At 42.2% G+C, this 18,922-nt stretch overlaps 1 protein-coding gene across 4 annotated transcripts; it reads left to right on the forward strand.

Moving 5' to 3' along the window:
* The first annotated feature begins 1,672 nt into the window (after window positions 1-1,672).
* On the forward strand, window positions 1,673-18,160 carry adar (adenosine deaminase RNA specific). Of its 4 annotated transcripts, none has more exons than XM_026184506.2 (16): window positions 1,673-1,810; window positions 4,730-6,476; window positions 7,965-8,272; window positions 9,252-9,447; window positions 9,736-9,932; window positions 10,314-10,449; window positions 10,622-10,860; window positions 11,163-11,319; window positions 11,849-12,017; window positions 12,288-12,381; window positions 12,505-12,621; window positions 12,791-12,918; window positions 13,042-13,224; window positions 13,346-13,458; window positions 13,892-14,019; window positions 15,747-18,160. In XM_026184506.2, exons 2-16 carry the CDS (start codon window positions 4,860-4,862, stop codon window positions 16,042-16,044), a joined length of 4,080 nt encoding a protein of 1,359 aa, XP_026040291.2. In that variant the 5' UTR covers window positions 1,673-1,810; window positions 4,730-4,859; the 3' UTR covers window positions 16,045-18,160. The 4 variants fall into 4 exon arrangements, with proteins under 4 accessions (XP_026040291.2, XP_026040293.2, XP_026040294.2 ...); XM_026184508.2 differs by having other exon boundaries at window positions 4,730-6,431; XM_026184509.2 differs by having other exon boundaries at window positions 4,730-6,380.
* The last annotated feature ends 762 nt before the right edge of the window (window positions 18,161-18,922 follow it).

Here is an 18,922-nt window from a genome sequence, read left to right on the forward strand (position 1 = left end):
TTAAAAATACCATAAAATCATTACATACAATAAAATAAATAAGAAGGTGTCAGTTTCCTACAGAGTTAAAAGCCAGGGAATAAAAATAGGTTTTCAATCTGGACTTAAAGACCTGCACTGATGACGCTTGTCTAATTTGGAGGGGAAGGTTATTCCAGAGCATCAGCGTTGTCTACATGCAAATTCGATATAGCACGTAGTTGCTCTGTTTTCAAATCACATACTCAAACTTACAAAGCAATAAAATTAAAAAACTGCAGACATTTAAAAAAAGGAAAGTTGTGTCTACAAATATATCATCAACAGGGAAACACAAAGTATGAGATGCTATTAAAAACTTTAGATCTTCTTTCTGTCTGGATCTTCCAGGAGTGCTGACAATGTTTTCCAGAAAATTGATTGGTCAGTAGATGGTGATTTCATACTTGCTGATCTGTAGTCTGGAATTTTGCAGTAAGTTACCATGGTGATATATCAATCCTTTCTAATAAAGAAAAAACAGGCTTAACCCTACAGTTACCTGGATAAGATGAAAACCTGCTTCGTAGGACAGGCCTATACAATCCTGGTCACTCCCACTGAAAACTGAGCATCTTCAAGTCTTCCTCCTGTCTTTTTGTTAGTACTACTGTGTCCAAACCATACATCATAGCAGGTCTCACTACTATCTTGTAAACCTTCCCTTTCAGTCATGCTGCTATCCTTCATTCACAAATTATCCCACACAGTTGTCTCCATCCACTCCTGCCTCTCCTTCGCTTCTTTTGTGCACAGCCTATAGCTTTGGCAGTGCTACATATTTAACTCATCCACCTCCTTGCACTTCCCTCTCATTCACATGTATGTATTCTTTCTTAGTTCCTCAGATTTTCATTCTTCTACTCCTCAGAGCATACCATCAGCTCTGCAGGTTCTCTTACAGCCACTCCCTAATCTCATCATGGATCACAATGTCATCTGCAAACATCACAGTCCACAGAGACTCCTGCATGACCTCATCTGCCAGTCTGTCCATCACCACTGCAAACAAAAATGGGCTTGGAGCAGATACCTGATGTAATCCCACCCCCATCTGGCCACACACCTCACCACTGTCCCATGTCCTCATACATGCCCTTCACCACTGTCACATACTTTTCTGCCACTCCTCACTTCTTTACAGTGCTACAGTTCCTCTTGTCCCCCTATCATATTCTTTGTTTAAATCCACAAAGACACAGTTAAGCGCTGTCTCACCTTCTCTATACTCTCTATAAGCAAATGTAGTGTCTTCCTCACAAATTGAATTATGTTGCACCTAGGTTTTATGTACTATTATTGTATTCTAACATATGTTTAACAATGCTCACACACGACTCACACTCGTAGACTCAGCTTTGAGATAATCTATTATGAATATTATGTGTTGTCATCACAGAAAGAATGAAATGCCTTTCCAGTGTATTGTAGGCCTACAATGCTTATTCTAATGTCTGTGATACGTTTTTGTGATGAAGACCTATGTTCACATACAGCTTTTATAGAATGATGAATTAAAAGTACAACTAAGTTCTAGGTTATACCTACTTTCAGTTTTCAGTTATATTGTTTTTGGTACGTTTTGACTGTTTTCTACAGTCATTGGTTAGTCAATGGTTTGAACAATATTGAAACTTTAGCAAGGTTCTACGTCATTTGCTTGCGACGTATAATCGTCAGTCGCAGCCTTTGCGTCACTATTCCCCGCATCAGTTCTTTGATTGTTTCTTTCACCGCATTAAAACATCACACACCAGCAACCACGCACTACCAGGAAACACGGCGAAGTGAGGTAACTGCTAAAGGCTATGGCTTGTCCTGAAGTCATTTTGTAGACTTTGTGTGAGGCGTTTATCGCTGTTTGACTGTAGCAGATAACGAGCCTGCTGCGATGCAGGCGACAGTTAGAAATGGTGCAGTGCCAGTGCGGAGCTAGCAGGCTAACCTCAGTTAGCCGGAGGAGGAACGATGCTCAGTTAGCTTCTATCAACTGGTCATTTCATCCCCTGATACTGTCTTTTCACCGATTTATTAATTAATAATAGTGAGAGCTGTTGTGTCTGGAACAAAAATATGAATATCAAGTTGGTCTAACCTGTAGCTCCTAACGTTTAAGCCTCGTGTTTCTCTAATTATTAACCTTGTCTTGTTTGTCAGACCTCCAGTTTTAAAGTAACTGAATTTAATGCTAACCTTCATGAAAGTGATAAGAGAGACAGATAGTATTCGTTTGCTTTGATTAACAAAAAAGTTTGTAAGTTTCCGTTTTATTTTTATAAACCCCCCTTTTACGCTGTGCAGCTGTTTTCCACATTAACTGTTTGGATTCAAGCATTTTCTTTTGTAGATAAAGCTACAACAGCACATTGGCAATATGATTTATTATTTAAAAAATATTTCAGGCAATTTGAAATCAGGTGGAGCCCGGAGTCTTGATTTAGTATGCCATCTAAATTCATAGCAAAATTTTGACGCTTTGGGACAATATTTGAGTCTCCTAAAATGTATTACATTCCTTTCACCCGCTTCTTTCGTTTTCCTTGTTTTATTTTTAAAGCGAGAAATTGATCCGAGCGAGTGTTGTCTCCTACAGCAAGCACCGAGGAGACTATGCCCTGGTTTGTTGTGGAGCAGCAAGGACGTCGCTATATTTTTTTTTAAATCTGACCTCTTCGAACAGAGATGAGGAAGCTTAACCTTTAAACAGTTCCGGTGTGCCTCGTGGTCACGTGACTGGCGACAGAAACCTAAGTTTTCTTCAGAAATGAAATCGAAACTTAACCCTTTTAGTGGAGGACAGTTTCCTTTTTATTACAGTAACAACCCCGCGGATTTTCCCTTCATCATCGCCGTGTAACAGTGTACTAACGCATCTTGCAGCAGGCTTTATAAGCGCGCAAACCTCTCCGGTGTTCATCTTTGTGCTGCGATTAGGACCTGATCACCCAAAACCGGAAGACCCTGCATTTTGGACAACACCTTCAGCACTACATAGATTTGTGATTATTTTTTTTTCACCCATTCTACCACGGGTTCCGTCTTTATTCTTACATTAATCTGTAACGTTTATTTTATTGTTATAATTATTATTATTACCTTATTTACATGGGATCGAGTCTTGGATTAGTCGCCTTTAGGAATCTGCAAAAGTAAGGGCGCTTTTTACTACTTCTATTTACTTTTTCAGCGCTGCCACTTTCATTTGAACTACTGTAGGTGAGAACTGTTAAAGTCAGTGTGTTATAATGCCTCTGATGATGCTGTAAGACTCCACGGGCCCTTTCCTGCTTGTAAATATAGCATATTGCGTGCACATGTGGAGGTGTGTGCGCGCTAAATCTAGAGACTTCATTTCTGACATATTCAGGAAACAGAGGGCACAAAGCTTAGTGATGATAGAAGAGGGTGACTCTCAATGTCAGGAGGTGTTTTGTCTTTAATGGGTTTTTTGGTTTGTTTTTTGTATTAAATAGTGTTCTCAATCAGTTGTCAGATGCACAGTCTTGTCTACATCTCTGTCTAGGCTAACAACAAAGGAGAGTGTAGTGAACGCAGATTCTGAAAAACACAGTTGTTATTTTGGCTGTCAAATGTTGCCTTGCATCAGGGTCAAGATGAGTCAGCTTCAGTACTGTTTGGCCCCTCTGCTGCCGGCCCTGTCGGCCCTTATTACAGCGATGAACCAACACTATGGTGTTCTCTGTTAATGCGCTATGTTCGGTCCGCTCAGCTCTCAGCGACATGCCGTTGATGCTGACTGTGCCAGAGGGGATGAAACCTGACTCAGTATTGGGTGTCTCCTTGTTGTCATTCTGCCTGATATAGACATTATTGAATGTTGTCAGATATGACACTTGAGGAGGAATCAATGTTTGTTTCTCCCATAGAAGGATTTTAAAGTTCTGGGACAGTGTAGGTCAAAATTTCTGTTTCAGATTGCAAATTTTTTTTTAATGTTTTATTTTCATGCATGCTAGAAGAATTACTCTAGCTAGCTCTGTGAAAAATAACATTATAACCAGAATTGCTAGCTAACTGCTGCAGGTTTTTTTCCCTGTCTGCAGTTTGTTACTGATGACTTTTTAGCCCATGTCCCTCTGTGCCCTTGTCTGTTCTCCTTGTTTGCATCAGTCTCACTTTCCCTCTCTGCTTCGGCTTCAGATCCAGCGATAATTTCTAAGGCCAGAAATAATACAGAATAGTTGCAACAAGGTCTGCATTATTTATCAGCTTCCTTTTTAACCGGGGTTTGGTTTCAGTGTGACTGGAAGAGATAGTATGTCACCCTGCAGTATCCTTGTAGACTGAATAGTTATGATAATCTGATGATATATGCAGCACTCCCAGCTTGTCGTCTCCACATTTCCTCCAACCTTCCATATTGACCACATTTTGAGTAATCCTCTGTGTTGTTTGCTGCTGTATTTTAAGAAAGCAGTGGCATAGACAGTTGCTTAAAACCCTGCTCTTGGAGTTGTTATAGATTTAGTGACTTATCCAAGGACACTTGAGCAGGTTGGAGGGTTGCCAGCACAGTCTGAACTTGTGGTACTGGCTGGAATGACAGTTTTTTTCTTAACCTCCCGACTGCTCCTTAATTTTTAAAAGTTTTCTTCTTCTTTTTTTTTTTCTTCAACAGTTGAGTTATCTTGCTGTTATTTGTCTCAATTTATTGGTATTCTCCTAACTTTGCCCTTTGTTTTTATTTCAGGGTCTCTCAGCATGCAACTGGCCTGCCCTGACTCCTGATCAGGGTATTCTGTTTGCGCTAGAGGACATACACTAATACAGAAGCTGCACAGCCGGCAGCATCGGCCCCCTTCACGCTCAACCCCTGCGCTATGAGCAGAGGTAGAGGAGGGCCTTCCAAAGAACATTACTACAGGCATCCACAACCCCGCGTGCAGGAAAGGGATAACTTCTATAGACCTGGCCCAGGTGTATTCTATCCCAGAGCTGGGCCACAGCAGATCCCACATCCAAGTTACTACGACGGTCCTACCCACCCTGAAGCACACATACAGCCCTCATCTCCCCTAATCCCTTCTACCCCCCCTACACCAAGCCACATTAAAGTGGTCCCAAACTCTGTCACCCATAATAGCTTGTACAGCCCGAATCACGGTGCAGGTCCAAGCCCTAATTCCTTTTATGACAAACAAAGAGAATTCCTGACAGGGCGGATCTCTGAGGCTCCACAGTTTAGAGCCACTGTGAGTGGAGGAGGAGGAGGAGGAGGATTTGTACCCAACAGGTCACATAGTACTTTATACCAGCCTCAGTCAGGATACTGTAGACATCCAAACAGCAGCCCTAGTGGTAGAGGGGCTAGCCAAGACCGGAGACCATACCGACCTGGTGCAGGAGCTTCAAGAGGTAACCTAGCACCTCGACATTTGAATCAAAACCAGTTCCAAGGTAAAAACCATAACCAACACTCCAGTAGACAATGGCGCACCCAAACAGATTCACTCTGTGACCAGTTTCAGGGTTTGTTGCTCAAAGACAGGCCCAACAGAGGAGGAGAAAGGTTTGACAAACATTCTTCATCCAGCAGCACAGGAAATTTAAGTTTTTGTAAACCTAACATCACTCTCACAACTCAAATACAGGGCGAGGTACATGAGGCTTTGGCTGCGTTGAAGCCAAGTGAAAGTATTTCTGCTAAAGTGTTAGCCAGAAAACTGCATCTTCCCAAAAAGGTAGTCAACAAGGCTCTGTACTCTTTGGAACACTTACAGAAAGCTTCCAAGCAAGGATTAACCCCTCCTGAGTGGACACTATACAGAGAACCTCTCAGAGTCGAGGAAGACCAAAGCACAAAGTATCACGTACAAAATCAACCTCCATATTTGTTAGCCAGTTCAGAACCCCCACAAAAACCTGAAGAAAAGGTTGAAACAGAAACCGAAGAGGAAGTCCAGGCCAAAGAAGAGGACTCTGACACAGAATCAAGTTCTTCATATTCCTCCTCTTTAGAGTTTTCTGACTCTGAAGATTCCCAGTCATCAGCAAAAGGTCAACACCACAAGAAGCAACATCCCAGCACTTCCAGCTCTCCTGATCAGGACATTAAAGGTGCTATGATGGCAGAACAGAAGGAACAGATTTTTAAATACCTTCTTCAATCAAGGGAGGCAACAGCTCTTAACATAGCGAAAAATATTGGACTCAAGACTGCTAAGCAGGTCAATTCTACTCTGTACGCCCTAGAAAAGCAAGGTGAAGTCGTTAGGAATGTTGAAGTCAACCCTCCAACATGGGAGCTCTCCACCCACCGCCGAGAGAGAATGGAGAGGAGTCTCAAAGCTGCACAGAGCAACCCGGCTGTCCTGGTTAAAATGGAAGTAGAAGAGGAGGAAGTGAGTGCCATCTTTTCCCCATCACCGCTACCACCATTACCAGGCCTTGAGGTACTTACGGGGGGTTGGATACCAGACCAAATTCTTAGTGAAGCGGTAGGTATAGTTAGAGTTTTTGCTTTATACATTTTGATTTGTTTAATTATAAATGGCTTTGGGTTTTCACTCAGCTGCAGGAGAAGAAGTGAGGCAGAGTAGTTCAGGGGGCAGTGACCAATACACCTGCCTTGATTTTGCCAATCAGCCAGCTGTGACCAGATGGCATAAACCAGCCACCCTTCTTATTTCCCCTAAAATTTTATTTAGTTATTTATTTTGTGCATCTGTGTCACACCAGAGATTCAAGCAGAGGAGGCAAAGCAACAGGCGTTTAATCAGATTTGAAATCTTTGCCTCAGAGCCTCTTTCCAAAACAAGATTGGTTCAGTTTGATGTTGGACTCAACTTGTGTTTTTATTCTACCTGAATCCCTGCTGTATTTTATGATCTCAGATTTAGGGCCAAGTTTAATTAAATTCACAGCATGGCGCACTGTGACAAGCCATACTCTTTTCTAATCACACACAAAGAAACAGTGAAGAGCACAAAGTTTGATCATCTAACTGGAACAAATTGTGAAGAAAAAGGACAAGTTGTGTAAAGAGTCCGCCTTCTAGCGTTGCTTGTCTTTTCCAGCTACGCCTCTTTTATACACTGAAGGTAAAAACACTTGATCCAAACCTGTGCATCCTCCATTAGAGCTCTTCTGGCAAGCCTCTTCTTTCCTCTGTCCTCCAGTTGGGTTTTGGGAATTGTGACACCCTTCAGCATAGTGTACTGAGATTGATTTCCAGGTCACCGTCGAGAGGACAGAGAAGACGAGAAGGAACAAATTAGTGAAATAAGAAAAGCCTTAGGACTCCACAGCTGGGTTGTGGGCTGAGCCAGACTTTTTCTCCGAGTTATTGTTTGGAGTCCAGTGTGATTCACCCTGCCAGGCAGGCTCCACCTGAGTGCACAGGGTTTTGATTTATTCTGCATTTGTCCGTGCAAAGTGACAATAAAAGTGTGTTTGCAGCTCAGCATGGTCCCTGGCTTTGCCTGCACTAAGGTGAATCCATCTGTAGTGTAGGTCTGCTACATATAGAACAATACAAAGATTCCTTGAAATGTGGCGGCTAAATGAAAATCAAACCATAACTTAAAAATAATAAATTTGAAACTCTTTCAGCTAAATAGGTCAAGCTCAATGGATAACAAATTCTAGGTATTAAAGATATTTCCCCAGTAAAACACAGCATGCATTCTGAAAAGATTAAAATAGTAGCTTGACATTTTGAGACATAAGCTTATTCGCTCATTTCCCCGTTTCCAGCCTTTATACTAAGCCAAATCAACCATCTGTGGATTTATCCAACAAACATAAAAGCAGTGTCAATCTTTCTTTCTAATTCTCTTCCAAATGTTGAACTATTGCTCTGAGAGACACTTTGCTGAAAATGTGAACTTTTTATTAATCGCATTTAGATAAGACTTGAAGATCTACCCTGCCTATATTAACCCTTTTACCTCAATTTTCCCTTTCCATCTCGTTCCTCCTTTTAGCCCCTTTCCTCTGCCTCATGTAAAAGCGAAAACGCCAATGAAGGACAGTGGTCCACTGATGACATCCCTGAATTCCTCAATGCTATTCGCAGAGAGACGGATGCTGAAAAAAAGGCATCCGAGAAAACCAATGCCATGGGGACTGTAGCTGTCTCAGTGGCTGCCCCGCCTCCCCAGAATCTGTGGGCTAAGTTACAGGAGGTAAGGTTGAAGAACCCTGTGAGCGGTCTCATGGAGTATGCCCAGTATCTGGGCCAGAACTGCGAGTTCCTGCTGCTGGACCAGTCAGGACCCTCCCACGATCCTAGGTTAGTGAAATGATCCACATACACCAGGCTTTGTAAATGCTATTATGGCACTTACTGGTTTGTTACGGCTAATCACTGACTCAGGTTTTAGTGCCACAATAATTACTTTACCAAGTTTAACTCATAAAATATCGCAATTAATAGTGACAGTCCTGCTGTGTTACGAGGATTTTCACGAGCTCATTAATTCAGTTAGGTTCAGTTTTGTTTATATGGCTCGAAATCACAACAACAGTCACAACAAGGTGCTTTATATTGTAAGTTAGTGTCTCTTCAGTAATACAGAGAAAACCCCAACAATAAAATGTGCCTTTTGAGCGAGCACTTGGCGACAGTGGGAAGGATAAACTCCCTTTTAACAGGAGGAAACCTCAAGAGCATAACCACGCTTAGGGAGGGGGAGTCATCAGCTGCAACCCCTTGGGGGTGATGGGAGGAAGACAGAACAAAAGACATGCTGTGGAAGAGAGCCCGAAATTAGTAATAACTAGTGATTAAATGCAGGGAGGTTTATAAACATGTAGTGAGTAAAAAAAGAAGAATGAACAAAAAAAAACCACTCAGTGCATCATGGGAAACCCCAAGAAGCCTAGGCCTATTGCAGTCCCACTAAGGAAGGATTCAGGGTCACCTGATCCAGCCCAAACTATATGCTTTATCAAAAAGGAAATGAAATGAGAAATATGCTCTCTTTCTTCCGTTTTCTTTTGTACGGAAATTGTTCTACACCGATAAGACTTAACCGATACAGAGGGTAAATCCTATCATTTTTTCATTATGTGATAGTTTTGTTTTTACACCTACACAGATCTGTGTGTTCAGAGTCTATAAGAAATAGATCTGCCGAAGTGAAATCGAACTAAAAATGTAAATTACTTTGCTTGTTAGTCAACGTAGGAATCTTGGTAAATTTTTCTTGAATTAATCATATTTGCAGATACTTGTGTCACATCTGTATTTGCTTTTTTGCGTCTGTTAGATTTCGTATGCAGGTGATGCTCAACGGGAGGCTGTTTCCTGTCGCGGAAGCTTCTAGTAAGAAAGTTGCAAAAAAGGATGCTGCTGCAGCCACACTGCGAATCCTTGTCAAAGAGATGCAAGGGGGGACGTGCACCGCCGATGAGGAAAATACTGGCAATGTGGACCAGGTGATGGAGCTACCTCCAGACACCAGCGTAAGTTCTTTTGTAATCTGTGAAAATACGACCCCTTATGCATTTTAAGAAATGAAATCACATTTAGTCACAGCACGCTTTAACTAATTGCCTGTGACTGGTCAGACTTTCGTCAATTGAGAGTGTTGAATTTATTCACCAGGGCATGAACTGTAAACAGAAGTCTAATTACCTGTGCTGGCTAAAACTGTGTCCATAGCCGTTATCTAATGTTGGAGACCAATTAAAAACTGTGTCTGAGAAGTGCCGTAAATTATAGTTGGCATTTTTGTTTACTCTCTCCACAAGGGGCCTGCTGAAAGCACAGGGGGGATTTTGGGGTCTGGCGGTGTGGAAGGGACGGCAGAGGGACCTCGCCAACCCCTGTCCCGCTCTCTGCCTGGTGGCAAGAATCCGGTGTCTGTCCTTATGGAGTACAGCCAGCGCAGTGGGAAGCCCATCGAGTTCATCAACACTGGACAGGCGGGTCCACCGCATGATCCAAGGTACTGACTCATTCACTTCCCTTTGAATCTGTTTGGATGTTCTTCTCCACACTGCATGCTCATAGGTTGAGTTTCTCTCTGTGGTCATACTTTTCTGCCTCAGAGCAGCAGCTGTTCAATATCTCTCAGTACTGTAGTCATCTGACAAAGGCACAAAAACGTCTTTGTTCAGTTGATGGGCGAGTCAGACAAACAGTATAAACTTGTGTTTTCTTGCCATCACTTTCCAGAAAACACGATCACTACTCTTGATCATGATCTTAGTACAGGCTCCAGTTTCATTGTGATCATGGTGCATCTGTTCAGGCTTTGTAAATGTGGAGTTATGAATCTGATCTCAGTTATAATCCTTTCGTTTCCCTTTCTCTGTTCTGGGCTCAGGTTCATGTACAGGGTGAAGGTGGGAGAGAGCTTGTTTGCAGAGGCCTCAGCTCCAAACAAGAAGGCAGCTCGCCAGCTGGCAGCAGAGGAGGCTGTCAAAGAATTAATGGCTGATGGGAAACTGCAGCTCAACAAGGTGTTTAATGAGTAACCAAGAATAGATGGGGATTGCATATTCCTAAAATTAAAGGGATAATTGATTTCTTGGGCATAAAGAAATTATTTTTGTCACATCTGTCACAAAGCTCTTTTCTTTACTGTTCACATCTTTCTTTTGCATCACCGCCTCACCCATCTGTCTTCTCCAGCCTCAGTTGCCCCTGGGTCCTTCCAGTGGCAGTGACGAGAGTTTTTCTGGGGCAACATGCCCCAGTTTACCTCCACTTACTGCAGATGAGTTGCGAGCAGCCCACGAGGCAGGGGTCGGGGACCTCATCAACCACCTGAACAACAATGCAGTGTCGGGTCTTCTGGAGTATGCCAGAGCCCGTGGCTTTGCTGCCGAGATCCGCCTTGTGGGCCAGTCTGGACCGCCACATGACCCTAAGTATGTTAGACCATGATGCAACCAAACCCACAGACCAGGAGTTCTACTACTGTCTGGGCTGCCACATACTTGTAAAAGGAATATTTTATGTAGATTTTCGAATAATTTAAACATTTCTTTTTTTGCCTCGCTTTCCAGGATCTTTGGTGTGTTGCAATAGCAACTCATGCTATGAGGGAATTATTAGAATAGATATTTGTGTTTATTTCTTTGTTAAAACAGCTGGGGTTTCCATGCAATCACGGGAGGGGGGGGACCAAGAAAAATCCTCTGCTTATCTTACTTTTTGCCCATCTTCTCAGGTTCACCTACCAGGCCAAGCTCGGCGGACGCTGGTTCCCTCCCGTCTGTGCGTCCAACAAGAAGCAGGGAAAGCAGGAAGCAGCTGATGCTGCACTGCGCGTTCTGATTGGAGAAGCTGAGAGAGCAGCCCGCACTGGGGAGCTTACACCAGCTGAGGTACTGACTATTCAATGAATTCACGCATTTCATCTTAAAAGTTAAAGTGCAGCAGCTTTAAAAGAGCTTTCCGTGGCTCAGCGTGGGATTACAGCTGAACATAATGGAATGAAAAAGTAGAGCATAGCAACAGGTTCTGCTTAGCTTGATTACTTGTGCTGAAAGATTAAGCTCAAAGTAATCTACAGTAAATGCTTGAAGGATAATCAACTAACCACTTCACTTGCTCTCCTGAGAAAATAATATCAGAAAATGTCTTCATGTACATTTAAAATGTATAACCTCGTTCAAGACAAAAGCAGTCTAAGGTAAAGTGCTTCACAATAAAGAACACAACACAAATGTGTAAGGAAGTGACACGTCTGTATAGACAGCATACTAAAACATGCAGTTTGTTATATTCTCCTGTTTTAGTTTCACATTTTTGTCCAATTCATATTCAGAGAATCCTGAATGTTGAATAATAATGTCTTAAATAATGCTTCCTGTCTTTCTTTCATTTGCATGTTTTTGTACTCCCCTCTGCTAGTTACCAGTGAGCGGCAGCACACTGCATGATCAGATAGCAATGTTGAGTCACCAGCGCTTCAACGCTCTGACCACACGGATCCAGCACTGCCTTCTGGGACGCAAGATTCTGGCCACGATCATCATGAGGAGGGGGGAGGGCCTGGGGACTGTTGTCAGCCTTGGAACTGGTACATCCATTACCTTTAGCGTATAACATATGAAATGACCAAAGTAGTAAAAAATTTTAATTGTGGAGCACTGTGGGGGTGGATGGGGGGGATTGCCCCTGCATTTTTCCACGATGTTTAGTTTTGTGGATTTCTGCGCTTAGAGGTATGTACTGTCACAAAGCTGAAGCAACTAGGTCACCGCTGAACCGAGAGGCGCCACATTGTCGTGTTTTTTTGACATTGAATTTGTCTTTTTTTCCTCTCCCTCTCTCTCATTCTTGTTGTCAGGAAATCGCTGTGTTAAAGGGGAGGAGCTGAGCCTTAAAGGAGAGACTGTTAATGACTGCCATGCAGAAATCATCTCCAGAAGAGGATTTATTCGGTAGAAATTGATATCTTGCTTCTTTATCAGTGTTTCTCCTACACTTCTAAAAATACCCCCCTCTCCCTGAAACGGCGTCTGTGGGACATTATAAGTCTAGCTCACCTTCTCCTTTCCTCTCAGGTTTCTGTACAGTGAGCTGCTCAAGCACTATGAAGGTGCAGACGATAGTATATTTGAACCGGCGGAGAATAACAAACTACGGATCAAATCTGACATCACCTTTCACCTCTACATTAGGTGGGAGTATGAGATGTTTTCTTTCTCTTTCTTCACTCCCCCCAAGCCTTCACTTTCACACATCAGTGTTTCCTGTTTAGCTCTGTGAGGTCTCATCTCCTAAACTGCAGGTTGCTTGGCTGTGCATCATAGCAATACCTTATCTCTCTCCTTTTTCTCTCATCCTTAGTACGGCACCGTGTGGGGACGGTGCTCTGTTTGATAAGTCATGCAGTGAGGCGGGGGATGAAGCTCAAGGCCACCAGCCTCTATTTGAGAATGCTAAGCAGGGCAAGCTTCGCACTAAAGTGGAGAATGGTGAGGCACGATACTGAAGGAGAAATTGGCTTTTATGTACATGATCTGTCATGAAATGTAGATGAAAGCAAATGATACCACATCCCGGTTTGTAAGCAAGAGTGTGCTGTTGGTCTTTGCCAGGTGAGGGCACCATCCCTGTGGAGTCAAGTGCCATTGTACCCACCTGGGATGGCATCCAGCACGGTGAAAGGCTGAGGACAATGAGCTGCAGTGATAAGATCCTGCGCTGGAATGTGATAGGCCTACAGGGGGCACTGCTTACCCATTTCCTGGATCCCATCTACCTGAAGTCCATCACACTTGGTAAAATATAAAGATTTCTTTGTGCAGATAAGAGTCAGTGAAAAATGGTGGACTCCCATTGCATTGGTTCTGGACTTGGATACCAGTTTTACAGCATGTCTTTGCGTCTCTTATCCAACAGGCTATTTGTACAGCCACGGTCACCTGACACGCGCCGTTTGCTGTCGGTTGGCCAGAGACGGCGAGGCTTTCACGCAAAGTCTCCCCGCTTCCTTCAAGCTGAACCACCCTGAGGTAACCGCACAGGTTTTTGGCAAGGTCACACTTGGAACATTAATCATGAACATTAAGTTTATTCTCACTAAATCCATCAAGCTGCCAACAATCCTATTTGTGCCTGCACAGCTTTCTTTTTTTTTATTGCTCATATTATTTTAAATTTGGCTCATCCATCAATTAACAAAAAGCCAGCAGGTTGCTGTTGTAACACCAAGAGAAAAGGAAGAAATATTGCAGCTGCCACACTTTCAGTTTTTTCTTTTTTTGAGCCTTTTTTTTTCTTAACATTTTCTTGGTTTGTCATTTAGTTTGACACTAATCAACACAGTGTGACGCCTCTGACACATCAGTGATGCACGTGTTACTCATCTAATTAAAGAACTGCTAATTTACAAAATGTGCTCTCTCTCCCCATCCCTTCTCCCACACCACCTGGTTGGACTTGTAGGTCGGCAGGGTGAGTGTGTATGACTCCACACGTCACACAGGCAAGACCAAGGAGTCCAGTGTGAACTGGAGCTTTCCAGACCAGCACAGTGTTGAAGTGCTTGACGGGACCAAAGGAAAAGTAGATGGGTATGTAGCATGTAGGGACTGACACGTATTATCTTTACTGAATTTTTGTTTTCTTTTTTATTATTAATAGTAAGAATTGTGAGTTGAGTCTAAATCTACAATTGACATTACATTCAACAGCTTCAAGACTTATTGTATTATCCTTTTTGATCTTTATTTTCTTTAGTATAGATTATGTTTGTACATATAGCTGTTGGAGGCAAAATGCAAGTAGTTGCAACAACCAACTCATTGCCTAGTGGTTTAGGATGTTGCATACTCAACCTCTGGGTGATCAGTTTACTCACAAGGTGTTTGTACAGGTTGTATGATGGGAGGAAGCATGTCACAGTCTTGGACTGACTGCAGTCAGTCTCAGACAAACTAGTGAAAGCATGCAAATTATTGCTGTCTAACTGATCCAACACACTGCATCAATTGGAGTCAGACTGCGTTGAGTCAACTTCTCTGCAAAGCATCACTTTGCAACTGTTCAGGTTACATTCCAGTGTAAAAGCAATCAGAGCACCTGTGTCATTTTACAGTTGAATGGTCGTCCTACAGCAACTACGTCACTATTTGTGGAGGAATTTCTGGATTTCTGTTCCATGTGTAAGATTTGCACTCTGCGTATAAGTAGATAATGTCAATTATCAGTACATAGAAACAACAGATTTGCAGTTTTTGCTGATTTATTACAGTTAATCATCATGGTATTACAAACAGAGTTCATGCAGTTGCCAACTTGACCACATTCAGTCACAGACTGATAGCAGACTGACTCAATCTTCCTTAACCACAGTCACTTGAAGACAGCAGATGATGGCGAGGAGTCGCAGACCTGGTCCCTGTCATTAAAGAAACCGTTTTAAATGGCCTGTATTTGTATATGCAAGAGGAGTCCAACATTGTTGCACATGGTTGCAGTAATGTTGGTCACGCTGAGGTGTACAGCCACTGCTTTTCCTAGTGTGACTTTTGCATAACAAGGAAAAAGAAGTCAGACATTCTGATTTTAAATTGGATCACTTAATAGCTCCCAAAATGCTTTGTTGCTATCTTGAGCTGTTGTTCAGTGTGGGCCACATAAAGCTTTGAAAAGAAGTGTCTTGATGCATGCTCAATAATTCAGATAAAGGAATCCAACCAAGTTAATTCGGTTCATGTGGACCTACATTTTCAGTAGCAGAAATGTTTTATCGCTCATCCAGGTAACCACTACAGTCTCAGGAAATGTCTGGTGAGACTTCTTCAGCCTCACTGGACATTTGTGACATCGCTCATCCAAGTGACAGGAAGTCACTTGGATGAGCGATGAAACGTTTCTCCCACTGAAAACGTTGCATCCAGATGAACTGAATTAACTTTAGGGGATTTGAATGGATGCTGACACCCACTCTGGGGGAAACACTGAAGCAGGTTGTGATAATTCAGTTTCAGTTTGTGGAGTTTTTTCCCCTTATTTATCTTTATAACGTCTTCCCACACCCTCCTATACCACATTAGTAATAAAAACTCTTTACAAAACACCATAAACTGAAAGCTGTTTGCAGATTTTTTGCTTCATTGAATTTTAATTAAGCGAGTCAAAACAGAGCAGCAGGGAGCGAAGTAAGCTAAATAAGAAACACTGCATGATCTGAGGAAACACTTTGTCAAGCCAGCCTGCCAGACAAACCATAATGCTTTTCCTGTCACACTTGTTTTGCATTTTTTTAAAACACTTTGCTAATGTCTTTTTTGTCCAGGACCAAACTGGCCGTGTCCCGCGTGTCCAAGTCCAATCTATTCCATCTTTTCCGCTCCCTGTGCCAGCGAAGCGGTCGCACTGACCTCCTCTCCCTGCCCTCCTACGCTCAGGCAAAGATGTCTGCTGTGTCCTTCCAGCAAGCCAAGCAACAGTTTTTCCAAGCTCTCAGCGCCCACGGCTACGGAGCCTGGATCGGAAAACCCCTGGAAGAAAAGAGCTTCGAGGCTGGGGAGGGAAACGGGAACAATGGGGCACCTGTGGGAAACAGCAACAATGTAGGAGCAGTGGAGGCGTAGAACTGTTGTGTCGAGTGCTTCATAAAATAATACCACTGGGTGCAGGGAGAAAAGCTCAAAGTGCAAACGGGTTAAAGACAAAAGGATAATCAAACAATGTGACGACGCTAGTGCCCCAAACTATGGAAAGACTAAAGAGAGAGTGAAAGAAAGGGACACAAGAAGTGAGTGGAATAGGTCAAGGAGGGCAAACCCTAAAGGATGAGTGAGTCCACAGCTGACAAGACAGAGCTCCGCAGGGTGTACAGAATATTGTAGACACTACATGCAAAAGAATTAGTCTGAAGTCAGTAAACCAACATGGCAGGCACTGCTCGGAAGCTCAGACAGCTTCAGTTTTTCTTTGTCACCGTTTGGCATTTGTGGTTCTTGCTTTCCTATTGTACTACTTGATGTTCCCATTGCAAATGTCTGCACCCAAATCACTTGTTTTCTCTGCAGAGGAGAGAAACTGCTTATTGGAATTCAGCCTGGTGTGACCAGTGCCATGTAGCAGTGTTTGTAATTGTGATTAATTTACTTTGCAGTGGGAATCTTCTATAATGAAGTATCCCCCCCCCCCCGGTTCATTATGCTTTTATTGTGTTTAATGTGTTTTTTAGGACGAAGAGAAATAATGGGACACCCTCAGCGGGAACTTTTGGGTTGGATTTTTGAAACTGCATTGATTTAATTTTGCTGTCAAAAGGAAAATTACAAGAATGTACATAAGCAAATCATTAATGTTCATTGTTCAACATTTCAGTCTTTAATTCCTGTACATGCTTTAAAGTCTTCAGTCAGACTTATTTTTAGTTAAACATGCTGATCGTACGTCTGCTGGCTGTTGTTGCAGTTTTTTGTCTTTTTTCCTTGCGTTTTGAGTATTTCTCTTCCTCCTGAGCTCCTGACCCTCTTCTGTCAAAGTGTTCATCAGTAGCTGGGTGTGTTTTTAAATCCTGGGAAGCCTCACGTGTCCTGCCTGTGGGGAAAGCCACCTTATATTTTTGAAAATATAAATCTAAATACACAAACTTTTGAAGCTCTGGTAAACTGGGTAGTTTTAGTTTTGAAAACTGGGGCTTAAGTTTTGTCTTTGATTTGAGTGTATGATGCTATATGTATATGTGTGTATATATACATATACATACGTGTGTGTGTGTGTGTGTGTGTGTGTGTGTGTGTGTGTGTGTGTGTGTGTGTGTGTGTGTGTGTGTGTGTGTGTGTGTGTGTGTGTGTGTGTACACATACATATGTGTACACACACACACACACACACACACACGTATACACATACATGTATACACATATACATATATACATATATATGTGTATGAACACAAAGATGTACGGTGGGTTCCAAAAGTTTAAGCCTGGTTACAGAAGCTTTTATTTTAATGTGTGGCTGTTTTGTTTTGGGTTTTTATGTTTGTTTGTTTTTTGAAAATTTGAAATACACTTTTAGAAAGATGAGCAGTTTTAAGATTTGAACGAGCTGCTGTTTCCATTAAACAGACCTCGGGTTTTGGGAAGAATTTGGACGCGTCGCCTCATGTCAGAGATGTAATGTGACGCAGGATATCTCTCTCAGATGTTTGTGCTTAGTGTCTGATAACTACGGAGGTAAAGCTATGCAAGTCAGCTCTCTGATCCTTCAAACGGTTTGGGGTAGCTTTGATGCATGTATAGAGCCATTGTTTTACTGGAAAATAAATCTCTTTTTTTGTCATTGGTTTTGAAGTTGCCTCTGTAAAAACAAGAGCAGCACCTCCAGTGAATTCTTGTCTTCAGCAGCGAGTTATGCAGCTGTGTATACTTTTTTTTTTTTTTAAACTCTTGGTAAATTCTGATCTATATTCGCTGCACTGAGCTCTACATGTATGTGAATCACTTAGCTCAAAAACTCAGACTTGTGGGCCCTCACTATGATAAAATGGGCTTTTTGGTTTAACGGTGTATAGCCGGTGTGTCTGTGTGTGTATGTATATGTGCAGGATTAATGTATATAAATCATTCTCAGTTGCTTTTCTATATTTTTCCTGATATTTTAATTAACTGACAGTGAAATTTATTCTTTTTTTTTTAACAATGACTTTAACAAAAGTTAAAAATAATAAAAAAGTAGCAGTCTGTCATATTTTCATATTTTTCATCTTATTTCTTTGTGGGAGGCCTTGAAAGGCCTGGGGTTTGAAGTGTCTAAATGATACAAGGGCATTTAAAATTTGCAGCTCAGAGCTGCTGTTGAAGTGTTTTATGAGTGCTAAAAAAATTACTTGCAATGCCCTTATTGCTCACTCTTCATCTGTGACTAAGCTGTGGATTACACCTATGCAGAAACAATGAGTGGAGAAGAGAATTTCGAGTGTGAGGACGATGGTAATTTCTACAGCAGGGACTCCTTCCCTCAGGGTGGTGTTTTGATCCAATCTGCCTTCTGATAGCTGCAAAGCCTATTGCAGTGCTCCAAAGGATCAGCAGATGGAAACGTGTGCACACCTTAAGCCTGCGGGTCTGTTTTTGAATGCATGCATCAGGGAAAGCCTACATGAAACCAGCCATGGGTGACCTGATATTCATGGTGGATGCAAGACAGATCTCTGGGTAGATATGATTTGTGACTTGCAGAGTTTTGATCTGTAGATTAGCTCATTGCATTCAGCGATACGCCAGCATTAACTGTGTCATTTTCAAAGCTAGAGATGCGCTTATTTTCACTCATATTTTGTAACAGTACTTATCTTTTGTGACCAACTGCATTAGACTCGCACTGAGTAGAGAAATAGTGTACCCTGGATTCAACTTGATTGTCAAAAAATTAACTTGGATATTAGAATATTGGGGAGAAATTGCATGAGATTTTAGTTATGTGTAAATCATAAAAGCAGATTTCCTGGTA

This window comes from Astatotilapia calliptera, chromosome 11 (genome assembly GCF_964374335.1).
Source record: "Astatotilapia calliptera chromosome 11, fAstCal68.1, whole genome shotgun sequence".
NCBI lineage: Eukaryota > Metazoa > Chordata > Actinopteri > Cichliformes > Cichlidae > Astatotilapia > Astatotilapia calliptera.